The sequence below is a fragment of the Eublepharis macularius genome, chromosome 9, assembly GCF_028583425.1.
Source record: "Eublepharis macularius isolate TG4126 chromosome 9, MPM_Emac_v1.0, whole genome shotgun sequence".
Taxonomy (NCBI): Eukaryota; Metazoa; Chordata; class Lepidosauria; order Squamata; family Eublepharidae; genus Eublepharis; species Eublepharis macularius.
In genome coordinates, this window is record NC_072798.1 from 31683851 (window position 1) to 31709313 (window position 25463).

Consider the following 25463-nt stretch of genomic DNA (forward strand, 5'->3'; position numbering starts at 1 on the left):
TTATGCAAGATGTCTTGAGGGTAAGACTCTTGGAATTCCGAAGGACTTACTTCCTACTGAAATATATACAATCCTAATATAATTTCAGAAGCATTTTACAAGCTTGATGATTTCTATAATGCTTTGGGAATGGAAGCCATCATAGGACTAATTTAAGATGATTTTTCAATTTTAAATAGATTTGCAAGGAGAGTAAAATTTTAATAATAATAATAACAACATTCGATTTATATACCGCCCTTCAGGACAACTTAATGCCCACTCAGAGTGGTTTACAAAGTATGCTATTATTATCCCCACAACAAAACACCCTGTGAGGTGGGTGGGGCTGAGAGAGCTCCAGAAAGAGAGCTCCAGAGAGCCGTGACTAGCCCAAGGTCACCCAGCTGGCTTCAAGTGGAGGAGTGGAGAATCAAACCCGGCTCTCCAGATTAGAGTCCTGCGCTCTTAACCACTACATCAAACATGTTTTATTTCAAGAATCTAGAGGATGACCTCTAGAAGCACTAACAGCTATGCTTATCGAATCCATACTACCACCATACTCCTTTGACAGTGACTGAAAGTCTATAGAACAATGATGATTGGGATTTCTGCCTGTTTTCTTGGCAGTCATCCAGTTTACATTTATATTGTTTGGAAGACAGCATATTTAATGATGGTCGGTATGCCTCACGTAATATATTAATTAATATAGGATATAATGATAGCCTCCCATATGGATAGCATTTTTAAAAGGTTAGACAAATTCATGCAGAATTGTTTGTCAATCGTTTTTAGCCATGATGACTAAATGGAATGCCTATATACAGAGGGAGTATATATCTCTGAGTACTGGATTCTGGTGACAAACAAGGGAACCACATCTCATCAATATCTTCTTGTTACCTCCTGGGGGAAAATGCACGTGTGGCTTTCATACAGTTACCTCCCTGATCTTGGTCTTTGGGATCCTAAGTCTGTGTATACACAAGAATGTACTTGGGCTGGTATTTAGGGAAAATATGAAATATATAAGAACTGGAGGGGGGGGTGTTCTCTTGAGCAGAAAGAGTGCCAAGGGAGGGAGAGTAAGCAAGACAACTGGAAGTGAGGACATGAGGAAACTGGGATGACAGACATAACAGCTGGTGTTATTGTCCTACAAGTACCAGTCCTTAGTTTTGGTGTGGATGTGGGGAGATCCCATGTTGTCACAAGACATGCTGGACTGGATGGACCACTTGTCTGATCCAGCAGGCTCTACTTGTGTTAAGCCCTCGTTAGAACTGGCCATTACATCATGTAAAAGGTGATATATAAATGATTAAATACATACATAATCATAGACACATTATTCTTGCTTATACACTTTGTTCCAAGTCTGATTAATAAATGTGAAGGGGGAAAAGAATTCATGTATCTCAACAGCCTATCCTGTGGGTAGTTTGGTTTGCTTTACACTGGGTTGCTGGCCTGTTATGAGTTATATTTGATCACTAGAGTGTAAAAAGTTCCATTTTCAGATCATAGTTATCAGTGTGTCATGTATCTGATGACTTCAGGCTTTCTGGTTAGTACTGAATATTTTTAACCATGTTGAAATACTCTTTATTATATCTCATTTGAACTGAGAGAAGTACAAATATTCCATGTTTTAGTCTTTTCTAGTAATTATGGTGTCATAGCCTGCATTCATACACCATGATCATTCCATGGTTTGTCCATAACAAGAACAAGACTGGAAGGCTTGAAACTTGCACACTGCTTTTCCCCTTTCCCTCAAATACTCTGTCAAGACTGTATTGAAATTAAATTTGTTTTAACGTCTGAATCAGGTGCCTTAACAAATGGCAGTTTGTTTCTTACCTACAAGCCAGAATTCTTGCCTGGCTTATATGCAAGCAACAAGCCCCAAGTTGTTAAAGCACTAGATTCAGCCGTCATAACAAATAGCAGTTTGTAATGAATGAAGAAGTCTTCAGTCCCTGCTAGGGCATGTGAGGTCAGGAGGGAAGCAGGAGGGAGCATCAAACTTGAGTTTGTCCTGCTGTGTGCTGTGTGTCAGCATTTATGTATCCAAAGAATGTGATACTTCTATGAATGTGTCAATCAGTTCCAAGTGATTTTTTATGTATTCAGTGCTGAAAGGAAACACACACACGCCCAGAAAGTTTTTTCTTTTCTTTTCTCTTCTCTCTCTCTTTTTTTTTTTTGAGAAAAAGCTTGGCTAATATTTATCCAAACCAGAAAACGGAATTTTCACATACACAAACTGGCATAGCAATTCTGTAGGTTTCTGCTGATTCTTACTAACCCATCTTCTTTTCATTGTGATGACCTTCACAACAATGTTGCGATGCTTGTAACTATTACTACTACTTTATGGAGGAGAAACTGAAGCTAAGAACAAGTAACTTTCCCAAGATTATTATTATTAACTTCATTAATACTTCTCTCACTGACACTCAAGATGTATTTAAAAATACACTGTGATGAGCTAGAAGTGTGGGGGCTGTCCTTCTTGACCACTTTAGGAGCAGAGGCAGGACTTGATCCCAGGTTATCTTAACTTTAGATTTGTGATTAACATTATTGCTAAGGTAGAAATATTTCTTAATTTTTTTAAAAAAATCTTTGTTTTTCTATAGAGAGTTGGATTGAAAGATGTCTCAGTGAAAGTGAAAACAAGCGTTATTCCAGTCACACTTCTCTGGGAAACGTTTCTAATGACGAAAGTAAGTATATGCCATTTTCATTTTCAATGGAGATTCATAAACTTTTGTGCTTCTGGAAAGTACTACCTTAGTCCAGCCTAATAAAAGGTATTACACTGCAGTTGTATTTTAATAATAGACTGACATGCTTACTTAAGTTTCCTATTTGTTGCAAAATAAAGTGGCCATTAAAGAATTAAATGTGATAGCATACATTAGAGGCTAGATCCTGGCTCCACCCTTGATTTTCCATTCTTCATAATTTCTTTTTGTGAGATAGTAAAAGAATGCCTTTTCTTTGGAGCAGTATTCACAAGGCAGTGTGCGCTGTTTTGAGACCTATACGTTCGGTGTACAATATAGAGGACAAAGAAGTTTCTTAGTGAGATCATGGTGTTAAGCCCTTGCGTGCAGTTAGGATGACAGTGGAGGAAGTATGTGGTTTTTACTTGTTAAGAAGAGCCACTATCCATGACTGGAAATACACAGGATATCTTTAAGGCTGTTGCATTTTATAATTACTGTAGATAATTATGCTTTAAGTATAGCAGCAAGCTTAGAGGTATTGGAATATAATTGTTTCCCCCACACACAGGACCTACATGAAAGCTCAGTGAAAAACCAAGAAGTTTCAAAAGTATTTACTTTATGGTAACAATAGAATTCAAAGCGGAATGCTTTCTGATCATGATCCAAACCTGCAGACATCCTGGCAATGACTTTAGTGTACTTGTTCAAATTTTATTTTATTTTGATTTATTTATACCCCACTTTTCTCCCCAACCAGGACCTAAGGCAGCTTACATAATACTTCTCTCCTCCATTTTATCCCTACAACAGCCCTGTGAGTAGGTTACGCTGAGAGAGTATGTGACTGGCTCAGGGTCACCCAGGAAGCTTCCATGGCAGAGTGAGGATTCCAACCTGGTTCTCCCAGATCCTAGTCCAACACTCTAACCACTACACAATGCTTGCTGTCTATAATTTAAAATTATTTATCAGCAGTGTGTACTTATATGTAAAATCAACATTCTTTGAAACAGAAGCAACGCCGGTGTCTATGATCAGGGTGTTCTCAGTGGTGGGGCCTTCCTTGTGGAATTTTCTTCCTAGGAAAGCCTGTTTGGCCTATTTTTAGTAAGCATCTTTCTAATCAGCTATTCCTTTAGGACTATGGAAATGATGAAAAGAAGACCTGGCTGGCTTTGTATTCATTTTAGTGTTGATTTAAGATTATCATTATGCTGCTTTATTGTTTGCTTTTACTGTAATTATGAGCAATATGGTTGGATGAAAGATAGGATATAAATGTAAAAACAAACTCTGTGTGATAGTGTGGGCAAGTTTGCCATGATGTTTCGTTGGTCTTTTTGAGGGTGGCAAATCCTTGCTTTTTATGTATCCCCAAGGCTGAGAGGGGCTGCTAGGAGAATCCGCAACATTTTCTTGTGAGTCCCAACTTGCCATTATATCTAAAAGTAAAGTGGGTGGTTCCCATTAGGATTACAAAAGCAGCAAGAACAGTCCATCCAGTAAAAAGCAGGGGCATTTACCTATTCATGGAAATCCCCAGGTATACAGAAAAATATGGTTTTGTAAATGAGCCTCACATAATACTCCCCTACACCAGCCAATAAGGAAAGAAATGTTCCAGAATGGATGGAATATTAAGATCAACTGAGCATCAGGTAAAGATTAAAAGAGAAGACGAGAAACCAGCCTACTTAACAATACAATTTTATTTATTTATTTACTCCCTCCCTCACTCACTTACTTATATATTTTATACCCCACTTTTCTCCACAATGGGGACCCAAATTAACTTACAACATTCTCATCTTCTTCATTTTATCCTCACAACCCTGTGAGGTAGGTTAGGCTGTTTGTGACTGGTCCAAGCACATCCAACAAGCTTACATAGCAGAGTGAGGATTCAAATCCATGATCCTAGTCTGACATTCTCTTTTTTTTTTTTGAATTTTTTTTTATTTTTCAATATCTAAGACAGAAACCTACAGAAAAAAAAAACTACAAAAGTACAAGGGAAGGGGAAAGGGAAAAGAAGAAAGAAAAAGGGAAGGGGGGCTGGGAAAGGGGGGGAGGTAACATACAAACAATAAACACTACACTACAATGTTTTCCCTTCATACTGCCATAGTTAAAAAATTTAAACCTTCATAAAGTAATGATGGAGTGGTTGACCTTACAAAATACAAATTACAGCCCAAATTAAATTTTCTTCCCCCCCTAGGCCTCGGACGCAGTTCTCTCTGAGCAGCTGCAGCCACTGCACTCGTTGCCTCCCCCCTCCCTTCAGGCTTCAGATCTTCTTCTTTTTGCTTGGTGTCTTGCCCAAATTCTTGATTTTTGTCCACAAAATCCCTTAGCTGATCTTCTGAATTTATCTTGTAAGCTTGATCTTTATAATTGAACCAAATTCCTTCCGGAAATAGCCATTTATACTTTATCCCTCGTTCCCTCAGGAGAGCTGCGAGCTTTTTATATTTAAATCTTCTTTTCCGAACTAGAAATGGAACGTCCTTCAGTATCTGGACTTTGTTTCCCAGAAAGTCCAAATCCGCATTATATGAATTAAATAGGATAGTGTCCCGTACCCTCCTAGGTGAAAACTCAATAAAAATCTCGCGAGGCAGCTGCCGCTTCATTGCATATTTTGAAGAAGCCCGACGGACTTCCAAAATGGTGCTTTTTACCTCTTCCTTAGTTGCCCTCGCGGGTGTCGCCAATAATTCCGAGGCAAGCTCCCTTGAATCCTTGTTTTCCTCCTCTTTAACATTCTGGAGACGCAAAATAGTCTGTGTTCGTTCCACTTGCAGCCCGATCAGCTGGTTTTCCACCAGCTTTAGCTCCTTGTTCGTTGCTCTCACGAGTGACGCATTTTCCCGAGCAGACTTCTCTGCCCCCCCCGCTACTTCCTTAATGGCTTTCACATCGCTCTCAATTAAGCCCACCCTTTGATCTGTTTCATTCAGCTTGTCAACAAAGGGTTTTATGGCTTCGATGACCGACCTTTTCACCAAATCCTCGAGCGACTCCCCTTTTCCCTGCAGGGCAGCCGAGATTGACTTGCCCAAAACGGGACTCTGCTTTTTCGCTGCCATTTTGGGGGGGGGGACCGCCAACCTTCTGAAACTCAGCGAGGGGGAAGAAATCCGAGTCTTCTTAACTTCAGATCCCACCACTCCTTCGCATACGCTTGTAATAACAGAAGGGATTCGCTTACTTACAGGCTTCCGCCTAGTCCTGTTCTTTGCCGTTTTCCGTGGCCTGGCAGCACGCAAGGTGCCGCGCACGTCTGCCGGCCTCCATGGGGACAAACGGGCAATTTACCCCCTGCATCGATTTGCCAGAGGGCTCTTCCCACAGCGTCCCGGACCCTGACTCCCTCCCTGGGAGTCCTGGGGGCTAATCTTTGCAGATCAGCCGCCCGGTCAGGCTGCTCGGGCGCTTCCTCTCGGACCTGCAAAGAGGAGCATCCGACATGGCCGAGAAAACGAAACCGAATCCCCTAGTCTGACATTCTCACTAGTATACCACACTAGCTCCCGAGGCTGGTTTGCCCAAAGCTGTGATGACTTGGGCGCCACTGTGTTGGCAGCCTAGCGCCTGATGGGGGTGTCCTGAAGGCGGCTTTTCTCAGCTACAATCGAGACACTGCTGCACTTAGTGTCCTAACGCCTGACACAGGAATCCAGAGAAACTCTAGATTGGCTGCCGGCTTCAGGTCCACGACCGGGGGGGTATATGTCACCCTCGCACCCTCTCGTCCATCTCCACACCCTGCATGCCTCATGCCCTTGCTCCAATTCCCTTCCATACTCTGCATCCTTCTCTTCCTCCTCCACCTCCACTTTCTCTCACTCTTGCTCTCTCGACTATGCACTCTCCTCCTCTCACTCTCCGCTTCTCAACTTCCCATCCCACTTTTCTCTTCTCTTGCCTTTTTATGGGGCCTCTGGGGAGGGACACCCACCCGAGCCTCCCATCCTTCCCCTATCCACGCGGCAACCTGTTCTCTCGGGCTTGACAGGTGGCTGCCTTGGCTCCTGGGCCTCCTCCTGGGTTTGGCTGTTCTCTCTCACCTTGCCTGCACTCCTATCATCCCATTGGAGAGTAGGGCTGGCTGGCTTCCACCTGCCCCTCCTGACCCGCTGCAACTTAGATGTCTCTTCCCTTCCCCTGGCTACTGGGAGGGGTGGGTCTCTGGAGCCAGAGGCTGCTCCTGAGAGGTGTGCCAGCTGCTGGGTGGTCTCTTTGGCAGCAGGCCAGCCATGGCGTTGCCCTCTTCCGCCACCCCTCTACCTTCCACAGTGGCAGCCTCATTCTGTTCCTCCGCCCAGTGAGTCTCCGTGACGCTGTCAGGGGCAGATGAGCAACTGGCTCCCGACCATCTCCTGCCTCCTCTTCCTGGCAATTCTGGGGCTTGAGCCTCGGACCCCAGACAGAAGTGACATCTCATTCCACAGATAAAAATTAGAATATTGGAAGGCTATTTGCACTCTGTTAAAACTCAGAGACTCACCTAAAACCACCCGTACAGGTAGACAACAGGTTACAGTTGAAATTTTTCTAGCTAGTATCTGTGTGGGTGCGGAGAATAGACTTTCATATATGATGGGTCAGCAGTAGTCCAAAGAAGGTTGGCTTCTGGATTTATGAGCAAGGAATTCCTAGAAATGTTCTAGCCAGTGAATTTTCGGGGAGTGGGGGTTGAGTCTGATGGTGCTTAAAGAAGGAAGTATGTTTCTTTGGGAGAGGAGAAAAAAAGAAAGGGAGGATGCATGGTTTTGGAATGGGAAAAGCAATGGGTTAGGGAAAAGAAGATTTATTTATTTGCATATGTTATTTATACACTGCCTTTCTCACTGAAATTCAAGGCAGATTACACAGTGTAAATCAATACGATCAATGGCTGGGACATTCATTAAGCAATATAATAAAGTATGGATTGCAAGAAATTTGAAAACAAGCAGAAATCTTACACAGAGCTGAAACAATGCTGAAACAAAAAATAAGCAATTTAACATGACATATTAGGAATGGCTTGGAAAAGGAGATAAGTGGTTTCATAAATCCTAAGAACACTTTCCTGGGAGTAAGCCTCATTAGACCTACTTAGGATGGTTCTGTAAGTCCCAGGAAGTTTAGAGAATTCTGGAGGGTGAGATTTGTAGCATGGAATGAGATTTCCAAATTGTCCATTCCCCACCCTCGTTTTTGGCAGCAATCCTAAAGATCAGTTCTCATAAGCATGAACATCACAAACAACCCTATATAGTAGAAAAGAACAAGAATCCAGTAGCACCTAAAGACTAACAAAATTTGTGATAGAGTCTGAGCTTTTGTGAGCCACAGCTCACTTGTTCAGATGACATTTCTAGCCAGAAGCCAGTGCTGGAAGAGATGGAGCAGGAGCAATAACACTGGCCCTGCCCCTACTCATAACCAAACACATTCTCCCCTCTCCCCCACCCTGTCCTGATCATGGTGGCAGAGCCTGTGTGTGTAGTTTGTATGATTGTGGGGCCCCATGATGATGTTTAAGCAACTGTTCATAGGTGAGGGCAGAACTCACTCGATGCGCTGGTTGCTGCCTACATCTGTCATCTATCCAGGGCTCACCTGATTTCTTATCAATTAACAATGCATTGCTAAATGTATGTATTGAGATGTATGTATTAAGGAGATACGAAAGTATATGAAAGTTATTTTTTTTGTTGGTTGGTTGGTTGGTGATGGCTCATTCACATGTGGAAGTTGCCACAAGGAACCAAGTGAGGCATATATGAGAATTCTGAAGTAGTGCCAGTGAAGTCTCTCATGTTACTAACCAGAATATCATCTTCCATTGCTTGTTGTGTTTTGTCCTTTTGGTCCCTCTACACATTTTTGCTGTTTATTTAGAGTGGCTTTCAGTTAAGCCATATGAGCATCCTACATCTCAAACGAATGCTGAACTACTTGAGAATCACTGCCCAGGTGTTTTTGGCTTGTTGAGCGGGTGCTACTGCTTGGCCTCTGATATTATTGGTTTAGCTTGCCTACTTTTTAGTTTGTCATCTAGATATCTAAGTGGGTTGCTGAGTTTATATGACATTCAATTTGAACTCTTTTGAATATCTTTGCTTTTTGGTCTTCTACTTTGGTTGTTGTGTAGCCACAAGCAATATATGGCCACTGATTTAGCCATCTGGATTGCTTGGATAATGTCAATGTGTCTGAGGCAGACTGATAAATTTTACCTCATGTTAGTTAAGCTGATGTCAACTCACTATCCTTTGTGAAATCATTGGCTCATCAGTCCTAGGTAGGCTAAGCTAATTTGAAGGCACTGGCCTGTGTGAAGAATTTTAGCTAGATAACTCCAGTTTAATAAAAATTAATGACAAAGCCTCAGGCAACTGAAACTACATGTCTCTCTTCAATGGCAGTGAATTGGTATACTTCAGAAGCAGGTAATATCACCATTGTTGCCCAGTTTTCAAGTCTACTTTTGTTGTGTTGAAGAGGACTGACTTTGCTTTGCAGATCAGATTAGATAATCAGGTTTAATAGCGCTTGCTCTGACATGGAAGCCTAACTTACTTCACCAGGTTGTTGTGAGGATAAGATGGAGGAGAGGAAAATTATGTGTCATTTTGGGTCCCTGTAGGGGAGAATGATGGATATAAATGAAAGAAAGAAATAACCTCTAGAAGAGGAAAGGCTGCATTACTAAAAAAAAAAAGACTTCAGTTTCTGACCCAACCCAATATTAGAGAGGGCGTGCCTCATCCTTAGCCCTTCTGGCAAGGGGTTGAACCCATCTAGGCACATCTGCCTCCTTCTACCTCTCTTCAATCCTGCCAGGTTTCCCCTGTATATTTCTTCTGTAACACCATATCACACATTATTCTCCCAAATAACAAGAAGATACTCCTTTTAAAAACCCAGATCTGGATGATGACTCCATCCACTGAACTCTATTGATGTGTAGGCCTCTCTTTCTTAATGGCTTGCACAACAAACATAGCACCACTGCTCGCTTGGTGATATTGCACAGCCCATGGTTTGTCATTAAATAAATTATATGCTGATTTACAGTTCCTCTGTTTGTACTTTGTATATTCACAGAACTTATCCTGGGAAGTTTGAGAATTTTATTCATCAAATTATTCCTTCATCCCCTTGTCAGTGCCAAGGAGATCTAGCTGCAAGCATTGTCCCTTTATGTTGTTTTTTTTCCTCAACAGATGAAGAAAAAGAGAATAACAGAGCATCCAAGCCACATTCCACTCCAGCTACTCTGCAATGGTAAGATTCCCCTTTTTTTAAAAAAAGAAAACAATGTAATCCTTTAAAATGATCAAGCTACCCATGTGTGGACTGAAAGCAGCAAAAATAACTGAGAAATATGAGAATTGTTTTAGTAGTGCCAGAGTGCTTTGGATCACTGAACTATATTAATGCCCTATAATCAGTTGGTGAGTATAATCTATAAATGAAGGAAAATGCAGAATGTCTGGGAGCACTATTCTGCTTCTGAGACTATGGTTTTGGCTTAGTTTTTAAAACAAATTACTAGTATTTATGGCAATTCCTGCTAAAATCACAGAAACCAAGCTTTGGATGAACATAAGCTCTTGCTTCTTCCCATTACTAGAAAAACCAGTACTAAAAGTGCAGAAATATATTGAATAAAAGAAACTTTGCTGAATAGTGAAATCCTAAGCAGAGTTATACTAGAGTAACTCTGCTTAGGACTTCACTGATAAATGCTGAATAAAAGAAATTCCATGCTGCTAACTCCAAGAGGGGTTCAGAGAGTGAATAAGCTTCAAGCCACCTTCTATTTTACTAAGCTATATTTCATACACATAAATGCAAGAGCCTTTAAATCAGGGCCATACTCACAGAGTGTTTCCATATAATTATTTAATTGTGCAAGGAATATTGCACCAATGTTAAGTTTTTAGGGAATCCACATATCTTTCATCACTTAAAATATTATATTTTCCTAGCTGTCAAATCAGAGTTTGGTTTGGTTGGTTAAACTTGATTTTCCTTTCCAGCTAGTGTGTCCAATTCCCTGTTTCAACGCTGGAGAAGGAGACCTGTTCCATCTTTCTCACATTTGCATGGGCTTGTAGATTGTGAGCCAAAAAGTCACAGCTAATTAGATCACGTATTTGCTCCCAAAAGAAAACAAGCAAATACTGGCAGCAATATTCATTTAAACACTTTTCCAGCATCCTCATTCATAGAGGTTAGTAAATCCCTAAGCCCTTGGGATACTGAGCTCTGTGGGAATGCCAGCATATTTGCCATCATATCTCAGACCTTTGATATATGAAAGAGCCATATATTAGCCAATCCATTTCCCTTGCCAATGCAACTGCTTTCTGATCTTTATTCTGTGTTTCCTGTGTATATATTTGTCACACGTAGCCTCCCCCCCACCTCTGATACAGCTTTTTGCACAAGAATTCGCAGCTTTCATTCGACATTATTGCAGATAATAGCTTTGAGGATAATAGTCAACCATTTTGTTTATCCCTGGCTGCTCCATTCCATTTCATTCCATTCCATTCAGGCAGACATAAAGTGATCTGCTGATCACATATACCATAAAATTATTTTTACTGAAATTAGAAACACTATGAGAACTCCTGTGCTTAAATAGGAACTTCTTTCTTTCTTTCTTTCTTTCTTTCTTTCTTTCTTTCTTTCTTTCTTTCTTTCTTTCTTTCTTTCTTTCTTTCTTTCTTTCTTCCTTCCTTCCTTCCTTCCTTCCTTCCTTCCTTCCTTCCTTCCTTCCTTCCTTCCTTCCTTCCTTCCTTCCTTCCTTCCTTCCTTCCTTCATGTCTGTTTAATGGTCCACCTTTCTCATTGAGTATTTTTTATTTATTTAGAGTCCATTTTTCTCAGTGAGACCCAAGGCAGATTACAAGTCAAGTCAATATAATAACAGTGCAATTACAGTGCAAGTCAATATAACAGCTAGAACATCCAATGAACAAGAATATGATCAACAGCTTGGTTGTTCAATGAACACATACAATAGGTTATGAGTTGCAGAAATCTAAAAACAAGCATAAATCCGAGAACAAAGATGACATTTCTGAAACGAAGCATAAGTAATTAAACATGATATCTTTAATGACGCAGAAACTACCCGTAAGAACATATCTACATCCTCAGGCAGTACCCAGTAGAAAAGTCTATAACCCTGTTTCTTACAGCAAAGCCCTATCATCTTAAGCATTGTCCTGCATGAAGTCAGATTTGGAACTAGATTGATTTTTCTGTCTTCTGATATTTTTGAGGTGTCAGGTATATAAACACATTTTTTTCCATGAACAGGATGTGTTTTGTTTCAACAAATACATTTCAGCTAATATATTCTGAAAGAACATTTGTTGTTCTGATACGATCAATATTCTGATATGATCAGTGTCCGTCTTAAACACTTCTTGCCAACTAAATCATAAAAAAGTTACTAGTGCTATAGTTTCCATTTTATCATATGTAAGTATTCTAATGATTTTAGAATATGCAATACGCATAAGCAGGTCAATGTGAGAGGAATGAAGAAACAATTTTTATTGGACATGTTTCTCTTGTGGCAAACAGATAAAAGCATTGAAGCTTAAACAGACCCTGTTGTTAGTGTCAGGTCATGATTCAACCAATCAGAGGGAGGCAAAAGGGTAGGCAAGGAGCAGAGCCTCCCTCTGATTGGTTGAATCATGGTCATGGCTCCTTCCCGACAAACCCAGTTCTTCTGACCAGTTCTGCAGACTTGAGTCTTGTAAGTAGAATAGGAAGGTAAAGATTTTCCACCAGCACTGGTGCCACTGTGCTGATATTTTTTGTGGCCCTGGGAAGAAGATAGGAATATAGCCTAGTGCTTAAGCAAGGGATTAAAGAGCTTCTTTGTACTGTGTTATCTGCCCAGTCTTATGGGAGAGGACTAAACTTTTATCAGCTTTAGTGGAACCAACAGCTCCCATATGAAGGAACTATGTGCTTCTTGCCCCTGCCATGATGCTTAATCCCCTTTTTGTTTTACTGATTCTTGGAAGACTTGTCAAAATCGGGAAAGAACTGGATTTGGGACACACAGAGAAACCAGATTATACTATATAAATAACATGGTCACTGTGTGCAAGTAGTCTTGCATACCCATCACCTTTTGAAATTGACTGCAACTGAACTGAAGTAGACAATATATGAATCTGCCACATGCAGACATTCTGAAGGGAAAATGTCTTCCTTTTAAATCTAAGGCTTGGTCTAGGCATGCAGCCGACTGAAGTGGTAATGAGATGGCAGAGTGCTGAGGTAGTAGAATGGACAGCACCACTTCAGACTATAGGTGATGGGTTACATTTTTTTCAGGGTTACACGAATAATTTCCTGTAAACTAGCAGAGCAAACAAAAAGCTGAGTCAGAACCTTTCCTTCTGATATGCAAATTTTTATTTTCCTTAAAATAAAGAGCACTATTTTTTTAATTTTCCTCACCTACAATCTGAAGTGGTACAGCCCATTCTGCCATCTCATTCTGTTGCTTATTTAGATTGGGCTGAAGTCTAGGCTGCCTAACTTGTGATCAAGTAAGCCTCTCATCAGCTGTAGTGCATTGTCGCCTACCAAGTGATAATCTTTCTATTATTTCCTTTGCAGTTTTATGTTGGCAACAAATACAGGAGCTTTTCATCAAGGCTCTTGTGGGCCCTCATGCCAGGCTATAGAAGGATGCATTTGATTGGGGGGGGGGTGACACAAGAGATACAGCTCTGACTTTGACAGAGAAATTAGTAGAAAATGAACTGCTATTATTTCCAATGTGTTTAAAAAAATCTTCAATATTGAAAATATTACAAGACATTCAGCAATATTGCAAGTCACATTGAAGATTTTATTGTTATATACTGAAGTTCACATTGCTTTATGAGGGCATTCTTTTAAAACTATCTCCATCTGATAGTGGTGGTAGTCTGAGCTCATTATTTTACACACAGTACGGTAGGCTAGAGCTGAATTCAAAATATGATTTTTTTTAAAAAGGCAAGAAAATGAAAGACATTGTGCAAGATGGGATTTCTGATCATTAAAAAAGTTCAGATATAATGGAATATTGTTCAGAGTCAGACTAATGACTCTGTGTGAAAGAGAAGAAAAGCAGAGAAAAATTCATCAGATATGATGAAGAGATATAATTAACAGCCTTTCTTTCTATCCTGTCTTGTTCAGGGAAACTGACATGCCAATTAGCAGCTATAGCATACAAGCAAAGTCTGGTCTTTGAAAAGAGGTTTTGTTGAGATCCATGAGTTTGAGGAAAGATGCTGCAGTAATATTCCTTTACAAAGAAAGGGAAAATAGATGTTGCCCTAACAAACTGATTCTATTCATCTCATCAAATATCTTATTAAAATACTTTACAGATATAAACAACATCATAAATTGTATAGTAAGGAAAATACCTAACAAGGTGGAAAAAATATATAAACATGGTCCTCCAAGATACCTTCGTGCCTACTGGGTAGGAATAAACAGCAATAAGCAGAATATGTTTTCAGGCATCAGCTCAATAAAGTTATTTTGAGCAACTGTTCTGAGCAAATTTTATATATTATATAAAATATTTGTTAGCTGCCTTTCTATCTTTTATGTTTGCTTACAGCAAACATAAAAATACATAAAAACCTCAATCACTATATAAAATTTTAATAAATAGTAAAATTAATTGAATGCAGCTCTAAATAAAAGTGTCTTCAGCTGCTTCTTAAAGATCAAGAGTGAGAAGGCCAGGAGCACGTCCCTGGAGATATTGATCCATAATTGTGGGGTTGCTATTGAAAAGGCCCTCTCTTGTGTACCCACCAACTGAACACAGGGCCTCTCCCTGTGATCCTAACTCCTATCTAGGAATGTATGGGAGAAGCTGGTCCTTCATATTCTCTGGTCCCAAGCCATGTAGGGGTTTAAAGGTGAGAACCGACACCTTGAATTGGGCTCAGGAGCAGATTGGCAGATCAGAGCCCTTAAATAATGAACCGATAATGTAAGACACGTGAAAATTATACAGGCATGTGATTGCAAGATGGCACATGGAATGTACTATCCTAGCACTGACAGAAACATGTAGATGATGTGTATGAAATATGTACATAGATAATGTGGTTACATTTTAAGAAAAAGATAAAATTGAGACATGATAGGTAGTCATTAATTTTTACAGATCTGGACACTGTATCTAGGACAGCCAACACATATGTAGTTTCCTTTATTTGGTTATCATTTTCAAGGTTGGAGGAGAACTATGAGATTGCAGAAGGAGTTTGCATCCCTCGAAGTGCCCTTTACATGCACTATTTGGACTTCTGTGAGAAAAATGACACACAACCTGTTAATGCTGCCAGCTTTGGAAAGGTGAGTATGAAACCAGTAACGTCTTGCTATGAAACTTCATTCAATTGCATTTGGGGGGATTTGAAAGATAATGACACTGGCAATAGCATCTCCTTCACAAAACATTGGTTGCAATCTGAAGAAGCTACATTTGTGCACTTAGGGAAAAAACTGTGAAGGAAATTCTTTTTGCACTTTTACTGGGAGGCAGTCTCTTGACTGGACAATTACAGGCTTCAGTTTCCGAAAGTATTGGGAGAAGGAAGGGAGGAGACAAAAAACATCTGGATGGATTTGTTTAAGAGTTAGTGATATAATTCAACTTTAATGTCAATGGAGTGCCATAGAGAGGGTAGGTCCTTTATTCCAATAGAAAAGAGCAAGAGTTCAGTAGCACCTATAAGACTAACAAAATTTGTGGTAGAGTACGAGCTTTCATGAGTCATAACTCACAAAAGTTGACAATAAGGAAGTTGAAATTGTTCAAGATTTTCTATTCCTTGGCTCAGGAATATCCAAGGAATAGAAAGGGAGACTGCAATGAAGAAATCAGAAGAAGACTGAGACCTGGAAGAGCAGCTGTGAGGGAGCTAGATAAGATTCTTAAAGATGTCTCTCTGGGAACCAAGATCAAGATAATCCAAACTATGGTATTCCCCCATTACTATGTATGGATGTGAAAGTTGGACAGTGAAGAAAGCTGACAAGAAGAAAACTGATTCCTTTAAAATGTGGTGCTGGAGGAGAGTTTTGCAGATACCAAAATGGCCAAAAAAACCCCCAAATAAGTGGGTACTACATCAAATCAAGTCTGAATTCTCCCTAAAAGCTAAAATGACAAAACTAAGGCTATCGTACTTTGATCACATCATGAGAAGAAAAGATTCTCTGAAAAAGTCAATGATGCTAGGAAAAGTGGAAGGCAGTATGAAAAGATGGAGACCTAAAACGAGATGGCATGCCTCAATAAAAGAAACTACGTCCTCCAGTTTGCAGAATCTGAGCAAGTCTGTTGATGATAGGACCTTTTGGAGGTCTTTTCTTCATAGGATCGCCATAGGTCAGAGGCGACTTGACTGCACATAACACAGTCTACAGTATTTTGTTGTCACTATTTTGTTCTCACAGCATTTATTGTTGCTTCTTTTATCATGTTACCCCCAGTGATGGGTGAGGTATATAAAGAATCAAACAGTATAGTACAATTTTCTCTTTTCCTGAACATAATTGCCATTTATTTATCTCTTATATCCTGCTCTTTCACCAAGAAGCTTATATTAAACTTCCTTTTGAAAATTTATAGGTTTTTCTATAGTTGAGAGGAAGCTTGAAAGGGAAATTTTCTTTAAAATATCAAGGGGTTAATTATAAAAATATAAAGTGCTAAAGGCTTAGTTAAGACCAACCAGCACCCACCAGAAATAGAAATAGAATATAGAAAATAGACAATAGAAAATAGAAGCAGAAAATTGCTTTTGGGTTTCATTTCAGAGAATAATTTGGGTGGAATAATGGGGAAGTAGAACGTTCACTAATCATAGATATATGGGCAGAAATTGGTGCCTCTTATAAAGGGATGAAGAAAGAATAGACAAAAATTGTCTTCATAAGGGAGAGAATACGCGAAAAAACACTGCCTGGATGAATGCTGACTGAAGCAGGGATATGCCGCAGGAAGTGGCAGCTTTACTGTCCGTCCTAGGGTGTCATTCCCTGGCAGTTAGATCCCCAGATCCCTCACAGCAAGCAAGCAGGTGCATTGGTTGAAGAAACTTTATTTAGAGATCTATTCAGTTCAGGTATGCACTCATAGGTAGAAGTTGGCAGAAGTAATTAGTCAAACAATAGGACTACTGAGGGGGACGTTCTCCCACCCCTTTGCATTCAGGCACAAAACCCCAAAAGTTACATGGGAACAAAGTAGTTTAGTCTAGACAAAGTACAGAGTAGAATCATTCCCTCCTGTGAAAAGATACATTTCAGTACACAGCTGCAGCTTTGGCCCAAGGCCACTCAGAAGCGAAAGTGCATATTTCTTAGAGATAATAAAGAGGCCACTTGCTCCTCTAGAAATTAGTATTAGCAATCTAGACACCTTCAGATGACTTATATAAAATGCATAAGATACAGTATCGAACTTTGGCATTATATCAGTATGAGTTTAAGATATAGTGTAAGATGCACAACACGATGGCATGGATGCTTATATCACTCTCAGTATAAAATGCAGAATACCATAATGGCATGGATGCTTGCAGAACACGATAATGGCATATAACACAACAATGGCATGGATACTGGCATACATGACACCTACAGAAAAAGGAAGTTGCGTGGACTGAAAAAAAATGTTGATAATCTGACATCTCTACCAACTGCATATGGTAACTGAATCATCCACACGTGTGGTTTATATCTCTTTGGTTGTAATAAAGGAACAATTCTTACTCCCATATGAACCTACCTGACCAGTTGGATCATCTTTGGAGGCCCTGCTTTGGGTGCCCTGCCATCTGAGGCTACATAGGTGGCAAGAAAGGGCCTTCTTGGTCATTGTGCCAAAACTTTGGAACTCCCTTCCCCAGGGAGATTGTCTCCCTCTGTTGTTGTCTTCTGCCTGTGAGTGAAGACTTTTTTGTTTGGTTTGATGTTGCCTCACTAACTGTTATTGGCCCTCAGCCCTGATTGTTAGGTGTGTTTATGTGTTCTACTAACCTGTTTAAATATTTTATATATGCTCTTATTTTAAATAGTGTTTTCATGTTGAAATGTTTTGATGTTCACCACCTTGGGGACCCTATTGGGGTGGAAAGGCTGCATAGAATTTTTTTAAAAAAATAAAATTTGAACTGATTTACAGAACCAACCATTTCTGAAGCAGTTGCTGCCTGTTTCTGCCAAGGTTCTTGCATTACCAACAAAGGATGGCAGCCCCAGGCACCTCTCCCTGCTGCTCACCTGGCTAGCAGATGGGAAACAGAGGAGAAATGGAGGGAGGCAGTCTAGGATGTAGGTCAGGGACACACCAGAATCTTTTCAGTAAAACTTGGCCACAAAATACTATATTTGGTGCCAAGTTTTAATGAATCACTCCTGGTATGACACATCATTTTCAGGTTATACCAGCAATATTATTGGCTAGAGATGCACGCTTTGTGACCTCACACATGTAAGTACCTTTGCCCTCAGGCCCCCCCCCCACTGTTTTTAGATTGGGAGGACCTGGCAACCCTATTGGAAACAGCTGCATGCCAGGCAGAAATTGAATGGCTGTGGCTTTCTATCACTACACCTATATGCTAGGAAAAGCTCCTCTTGTGGAATTTTTTTCATGCAGCTGTTACTTAAAGGGGAACTTTTCCGCCTGCTCAGCTATCTTCTACAAAATGCATTAAGAGGACTCATAATTATTGTTCTCAACACAGATGAAAGGCTAATTAAGGCTGCAAAATGTACTTACTTTTATGTAAGTTTTATTGAAATTGTTGTTAATTATGTTAGGATAGAAGCACTCACTCATCAAAAATATAGAGATGCTTTTGTTCCAGAAGTTTTATATATGACAGACTGTGCCCCTTCAGAATCTTTGTCACTGCTTTCTCTCTCTCCCAGTGTATTTTCTGTTTCCCAAGGCATTGCTGGGTTATGCTATTAGTTTGGGGCCTTATTATGATTTTGTGTTGTTTATTAGGTCTTCACAGGCAAGAGTGCTACAGGAGAAAAGTCATTATTGTTATGTTCTTCATAAACTAGTCTCAAACACTTTTCTTATTTTTGTCTATGAAGATCTCAACAGCTTTATTACTGTTTACTACATATAATGTATAGTCTTTAGTAGACTTGCCATTTGTTCATTATTCCAAGGCACTGTTCTTTGTTTAGTATCATTAGAAATACTCATGGAAAATAAGCTGTGGACCATAAAGCAACTTTATTACGTTACAATGATGTTACATTCTGACATGTGATTTACCATATGTGAGACCATTTCCATACTACCTTAAAAAAGCGGCAGGCTCCTGAAACGCTAGTGGCTTATTCGCGCGATGTTTTCTTTAAAACAGATGTGGGGCATTTTTTCAGCTCATATCGCCCGAAGAAGCTGCCAGTGTTCCAGGAGCCTGCCGCAATTTTAAGGCAGTGAGGAAACCGCCAGCTCTTTATTTTGGAACTATCCAAGTATCACATTGGCAACCATAGATTTTAAACCTAAATATATTCCTGGCTAACACTTGGAAATATCCACATCGACCAGACCAAAGGTTGTTACAATATAAGGGGGAAACCCTATACCCTTCTCTTCTTTCTCATAGACATTCTGTTTTTAGACATGTTCGTGGCTGCAACTGCAACCTGCTCTGTGCCACACAGGGAGTAAGTCAAAGATGTGAAGGAAAATCCCCTTGCAGTTCTTTTCTGCATGGAACATTTCTGGCTACTATTACAAATCCTTCCTTTTCCAGTTCTACATTGTTTTAAGTGTCTGCAAACTGACCCATGTTTTGCTTGGCTCAGCCCTATACTGGGGTGCTGGCTGTTACTATGGGTTATACTTCTTTATGTCACAGTTTTTATTGTAAATGTCTAGCTTTCAGGCTTTTCTAGTAATCTGTGTCTTGAGCTACAAGTGTACCAAATTTCATTTTTCTAGTTGTGAAGGTTCCCTAACAATTCCAGTACTTCCAAGAGTTAGTCAATTAGGTTCAAGCATTTTAATACAGATGAAGATCCTAAACTGCCATGAGGAAAAAGGGGCACAATTTGAAGCTGAGATCAAATTGAACTGAATTGGCCAGCTGTGGAAGCTAAAGGAGAAAAATGCTTTGCTTGTAAAAAGAGCAAGTGCTCTTGGCAAACCACTGAAGACAAACATGAGACCCCCCATGATGTTATTGTTATATACCTACATTTGAGGCAAAGAATCACCTTCAAATCAGTTTTCCATTGTGTAAAACACAGAGGGAGCTTTTTCTTGTCCAATTGCTCCAGTTTTTAACTGCTAGCAGAAAAAAAAGCCTTTCTGTGTATTTATTTGGAATAATCTACAACTTTAAGAAGGTTACGTTTTTTTAAAAGAGCTAGAAGAACTTTTAGTTTCCAACAAATAGTATATGTCATTTACATATTGTATATATATTTACTTATATATCATATGTAATTTACATATGTAATTCTTCCTTATTCTGTTTTTTTGCAACATATAGTTTGTAAGGCAACAGTTTATGTAATACTAACTAAATGAAGTTCCATTCAAGCCAATTGTGGGTGCCAGACATTCTAAATCAGAATTTTGATCATACATTGCAGGGTGTGCGTGGAATCCCTGTTCCATTTGCTGCTTTGGAGGCTATCATGCAAAAACATCAGCAATAGCTCTAAAAGTCTAACTCTAGAGGCTCCCTGTTTGTGTGTTACTAGTAACGGGTAGAGGTACCTTGTGGACTTTGGGGATTTTTCTGGAACTACTCCTTTGTTGAAGCAGGCCCAGTTTTGTCAAGCCAATTGCAAGGATGTTGCTTTTTTCAAACTATAAAATTTCGTTCTCCAGCTCACAATTTCTTTTTAAAAAATTATTACATAGTATTACAAAATATAGGGTTGGATCCAGCCAACTTGCTTCTTCAATCTTAGCTAATTTCCCCCATCACACAGTGCTTTTGTCCATCTGGGTCCCATGATGCCCAGCATAGACTTCCTTGTGATCAAAGGAGATCTCTTCACCCCATTTCACCAGTATAAAAGGTGTCTGGATCCAATCTATAAATACTAAATACTATATACAGAAAAACAAATATACAAACATACAATACAATAGGTCCTGTTTATTCATTTGCTAGACAGTTCCTTTTCTGGGCAACAAAACAGTGTCCACCAAGTTACATCTAAATACCTTATGTTTTTAGAGAGCTGCAAGTCTGTTAATTCTATTATTTTCATGGTATCCCACGTTTTTTTTAAAAAAATATTTCTTGCTAGGCAGGGACTGAGATTTCCAGTAGTATGAAAATACTATTCTAGCTACAGCCAACAAGTGTAATATCAGTTGGTGATGTAGTACTTGAATCATCATCACTACTTAAGTTAATTAAAAAATCTAGTTTAAGAATATCCTGACTTCCATATCTCCAATATTGTCTGTTTGTTTATAGTCTGTCTTTCTCACTGAGATCCAAGGTGGATTACACAGTGACAGCGCAATGCAATATAATAACAGTGTTTTCTGCACCATTTTCCAAAAGGCTTGTGCTTGACAGCAAGTCCACGAGCACATTTTAATTATGAGCATTATACAGAACATAGACGAGTGAGCAGCATGGACATCCCATTACCAGATAGTGCCAGCATTGTCATTAACGATAAGCAGGGCTTTTTTTCTGGGGAAAGAGGTGGTGGAACTCGGTGGGTTGCCCTCAGAGAAAATGGTCACGTGGCTGGTGGCCCTGCCCCCTGATCTCCGGACAGAGGGGAGTTTAGATTGCCCTCCGCTCCGCTCTGCCTGGAGATCAGGGGGTGGGGCCACCAGCCATGTGACCTTTTTCAAGAGGTTCTGGAACTCTGTTCCCCCTGAAAAAAAGCCCTGACGATAAGTAACATAACTCCCATCTTCTGTCCATAACATTTTTATAGCTTGTTCCTTTATTTAGACAAGTGGTCTCTGGTTGTGCTACAGAAGTTCTTTTTAAAAAAACTAAGTCACAAATTTGAGCACAATATATACTTAACCCAATTAATGTATGAAATTTGTTGCAAGTCAATATGATGTGATGATTCCGCTGGCTTAGATGGCTTTAAAGGCGGATTAGACAGATTCATGGAGGAAAAGTGTATCAGTGACTATTGGCCATACTTGATTTTCCAGGTACAGGTGATGGGTACAACAGATAAGGGTTATTGCCTTCATGCCCTATTTGTGAACATCTTAGAGGTATCTGGCTAGTTTCTTTTGCAGGGATGGTGGTGGAATATGCTGGACTAGATGCATCTGTGGTCTGATCCAGCAAGGCTTTCACTGTTATAATTAAACCTTCACAGCAATGCCCTGCCATTGTGTGAACTTTCTACCTCTTTCTTTGAAAAATGTTTTTTAGTTCTTTAGAATGCTGTTCTCTGGTACACATATGGCTATTTTTCTACAGCAACAGGTTATTTTCCTATTTATTATATGAGAACAGGCTATGCTATTACTGGGGCAGGGTTTTGACTAGCAGAAGTGTAGCATGTTAAAAGGGATCCAAGCCTTTTCATCATCTGGAAAGGCCTTAGCAGTACAGTCCAGGGCACACAGATAGGTTTTACCTATTCCATTGTTTCAAATGGGTCTAAACATCTTTTTAAAAATTGTTCTTTTTCTCATTGTTATGGAAGCAAGTCAGAGTAAACAAGGATGTTTTATTTTGTGATAGAATCTGTAAAAAAAAGACAACCAGAAAAATGCCTTTTTTCCCACAGCCCCCAGGAGCCCCCCATCCCTGTCTGTGCAAGCTAAAAGAGAGGGGTGGAATTAATGTGTAATTAAAGGGAATTTGGAAGACTCACATGTTGCGGAATGTTAGATCAGTAGCTGGAACAGCATGTGGTGTTCTTTAGGTAGGCTTCATTGAGTCAGTACAAAAAAAAGAGGAGAAAGAGGGGCTGCTGGCCTGTCTGCTCATTTATCAAATACCTTGGCTGAACTTTCACAAAAGTGTTTTTTTGTTTGCTGGTTTCTCATTGGTCCAGAAATTAAAGAAGAATGGATTGTGAAATCCAAACTTTAGGTGTTTCAGATAATATAAAAGTTAGTTTCTGCAGAGCAAAAAAAAGGGGGGGAGGGGAGGGGGAAAATATAGCAACATAAAGTGGAAATTGTATGTAGATTGTCATTTTTTGCGTGACACCTCTGTTCTAAATGCAGTGCTTGGGATTGGTGCCATTTATGACAGAAACAAACAGCAGATGCAAAATATGCTTTTAATAAGCTGCACAAAGCTATGAACTGAAGCAATAATTCTTCCAGGGGAAATGGATTTAAGATAGATGTACTTGTACTTGAATTTTAGCTTTTTTCCTGAGAAAAACTGTCCCATTTAAAACATGGTAAGGAATTTATCTTGGCACATTTTCTTAAAATAATCTGTTGCATTCTTTCTCACTGTAGTTTGTGTGACTGTCTTTTCATCTGTAGTCTAGTCATCTATGATACAATTTAAACGGGATTATATTCCTGAAAGTTAATTTTTTTAGTAAATTGTGTACTTTCTTCTAAATTATGTTTCCCCCCTTCTCCCTTATCTTCAGAAAAGTTGGCTTTCATGCAGGTATGGGAAATTTTTAAATGTAGGAAACAGAGTAGTGACATTCTTTTTTTTAAAAAAGGCACCTACTTTGTAACAAGTTTTGTGCAATCCACCCTCTACTTGATCTGCATATCATGGAAATTAAACTGTGGGTGGCTGGTGGATGTTTTGCCCTTCTTTTGCAGTATTTTGGAAAAATCTAAAACATTTGTGCTACTTCTGAAACATCTTGCTATATAATCATGCAAGTCTGAAACAGCTAATTTCCACTTTTTTATTGTAGCAATTTATCATTCTTTCCAACCTTTTTCTGCATCTATTTGGCACTGTGAAATTTTTAAAAATATAGAATTTCAGTTCCTCGAGATTCTGAAGATGCTTTTCAGCCAGGGATGTTTCCTAATGTGGAGCTGCTGGATCCGCATCCCTGTCTCCCACAAGCCCTCAGGGACAGTATGCCGGTCCCTATGCTCTCACTGCTCACTGGGTGCTATAGTGGTTAACTGGATGGGTGGTGAAATAACTATATACTGAGGGCTAAACCAGCTACCACAGGACCTCATCTATGCTTGGGGAGTATCTCTTTTAAGTACTTCCCTTGTAGTACAGCAAGAGCCCTAGAACCTCTGTTGCCACATCCCGCTACCCTCCAGAAAAAACACCAAATCCCATCCCCTCTCAGCAGCACTCAGTGACAGCAGCTAAAGTCCTTCCAGCAAACCACCATGCAAGCTACCTCCACCGTACACAGTGGTTTAAATATGTTTGCACTGTGTAATACTATAACAGAACTGTGATACCTGTTACTTTATTTCCTCCTGTTCCTTAATAATGTTGGCTGGAATTCAAAGGCTCTGAGTTCATGGAAGAATCTTCTACTCACCACCAAGTGTTTTCATTTTTCACTATAATGATACATGGAGCTGTGGATCTGCATGAACTTTCCAAGTGCTTTGTCACTTTTTTTCTAAAGACACCTGATGAACTTCTGGTTTGGTATTAAAGTACCAAAATTCAAAGTGGGACAGGAGCCACAGGTAGCACTGCTGCTTCTCCTTGCACTCCTGTCCTAGCAGTGAGGTAGATGTGCCCACACACATTGTTACCACAATGAAAGCAAGAGGCAGTTGCAGATATATAACTGGAACTGGGGATTTAATGTGCTCCAGTCATGGAGTGTACAATTACGGAATAAGAGCCTAAGATTGCAAATTTACTGATCCATATTTTAAAAAGAATACTTTTCCAAGCTTTGTCCCAAATCATCTATTGTAAATATAAGTTATTATAAGAAAACTTTATCTTTAGCTTGGTGACATGTTTAATGTCATTTTTCAGATAATACGGCAACAGTTTCCACAGTTAACAACAAGAAGACTTGGAACCAGAGGCCAGTCAAAGTAAGCAATAATGTGTGTTTCATAATCGCAAAAAGGCTAAGTATGATACAGAATATTCTTTGAGGGACTTACTGTAAAATGGTTATTTGAAAGTGCCTCGGTGTGCAGAAAAAACCCAAGCAATTTCAAATGTATTGGCTGAATAGAGGGTATAATCTTTCTTGTTACAGGACACTGTTTCTGCATTATAGTGACAGTATAAACCAGATGCCCATGGAGGATTGGCCCCCATACCTTGCATTAAAAAAAGTGTTCATAAAGGATGCACCAAAATTCTTTCTTCTTCACCATGCTCTTTGTTGCACTTGGTTAAAAGAATGTCAGTTCTTCCCTACAATTCTCCAGGAAAAGGTGGCTATTCTTATAACATGGGAGCAGGGTCATGTTGCTATTTACCAACCTGGACAACATACACGTGTCTTTCAGTTGATCTCAGGAGAAGAGGCAGCTGCAGTTTTTTTCTACCTTCCTCCTTCATTGGTCCTCTCCCTCTCCTACCTGCAGTGTGGCATGTGTGGAGCATGCTGGCTGGTAACAGCAGGCAAGGAAAAGGCAACATAGAGAAGGACTAATGGGGCTGGTGGGAAAAGATGCAGCTCCCTCTTCTCTTATTATATTGAATAATTTCAAGCTATGTACACATTCTCCAGATAGGTTTAAATACTGGTACC

The 25463-nt window shown here is 39.7% G+C and overlaps 1 protein-coding gene across 1 annotated transcript in view; it reads left to right on the forward strand.

The window, feature by feature from the left end:
* Nucleotides 1-2635: 2635 nt before the first annotated feature.
* RFX4 (regulatory factor X4) overlaps nucleotides 2636-25463 on the forward strand; it is a 73250-nt gene continuing 50422 nt past the window's right edge. The window contains exons 1-4 of the mRNA XM_054988943.1: nucleotides 2636-2717; nucleotides 9950-10010; nucleotides 15014-15137; nucleotides 24731-24792. Of these exons, the coding sequence (XP_054844918.1) occupies nucleotides 15072-15137; nucleotides 24731-24792 (128 nt within the window). The 5' untranslated portion in view covers nucleotides 2636-2717; nucleotides 9950-10010; nucleotides 15014-15071. The remainder of the gene's footprint in view (nucleotides 2718-9949; nucleotides 10011-15013; nucleotides 15138-24730; nucleotides 24793-25463) is intronic.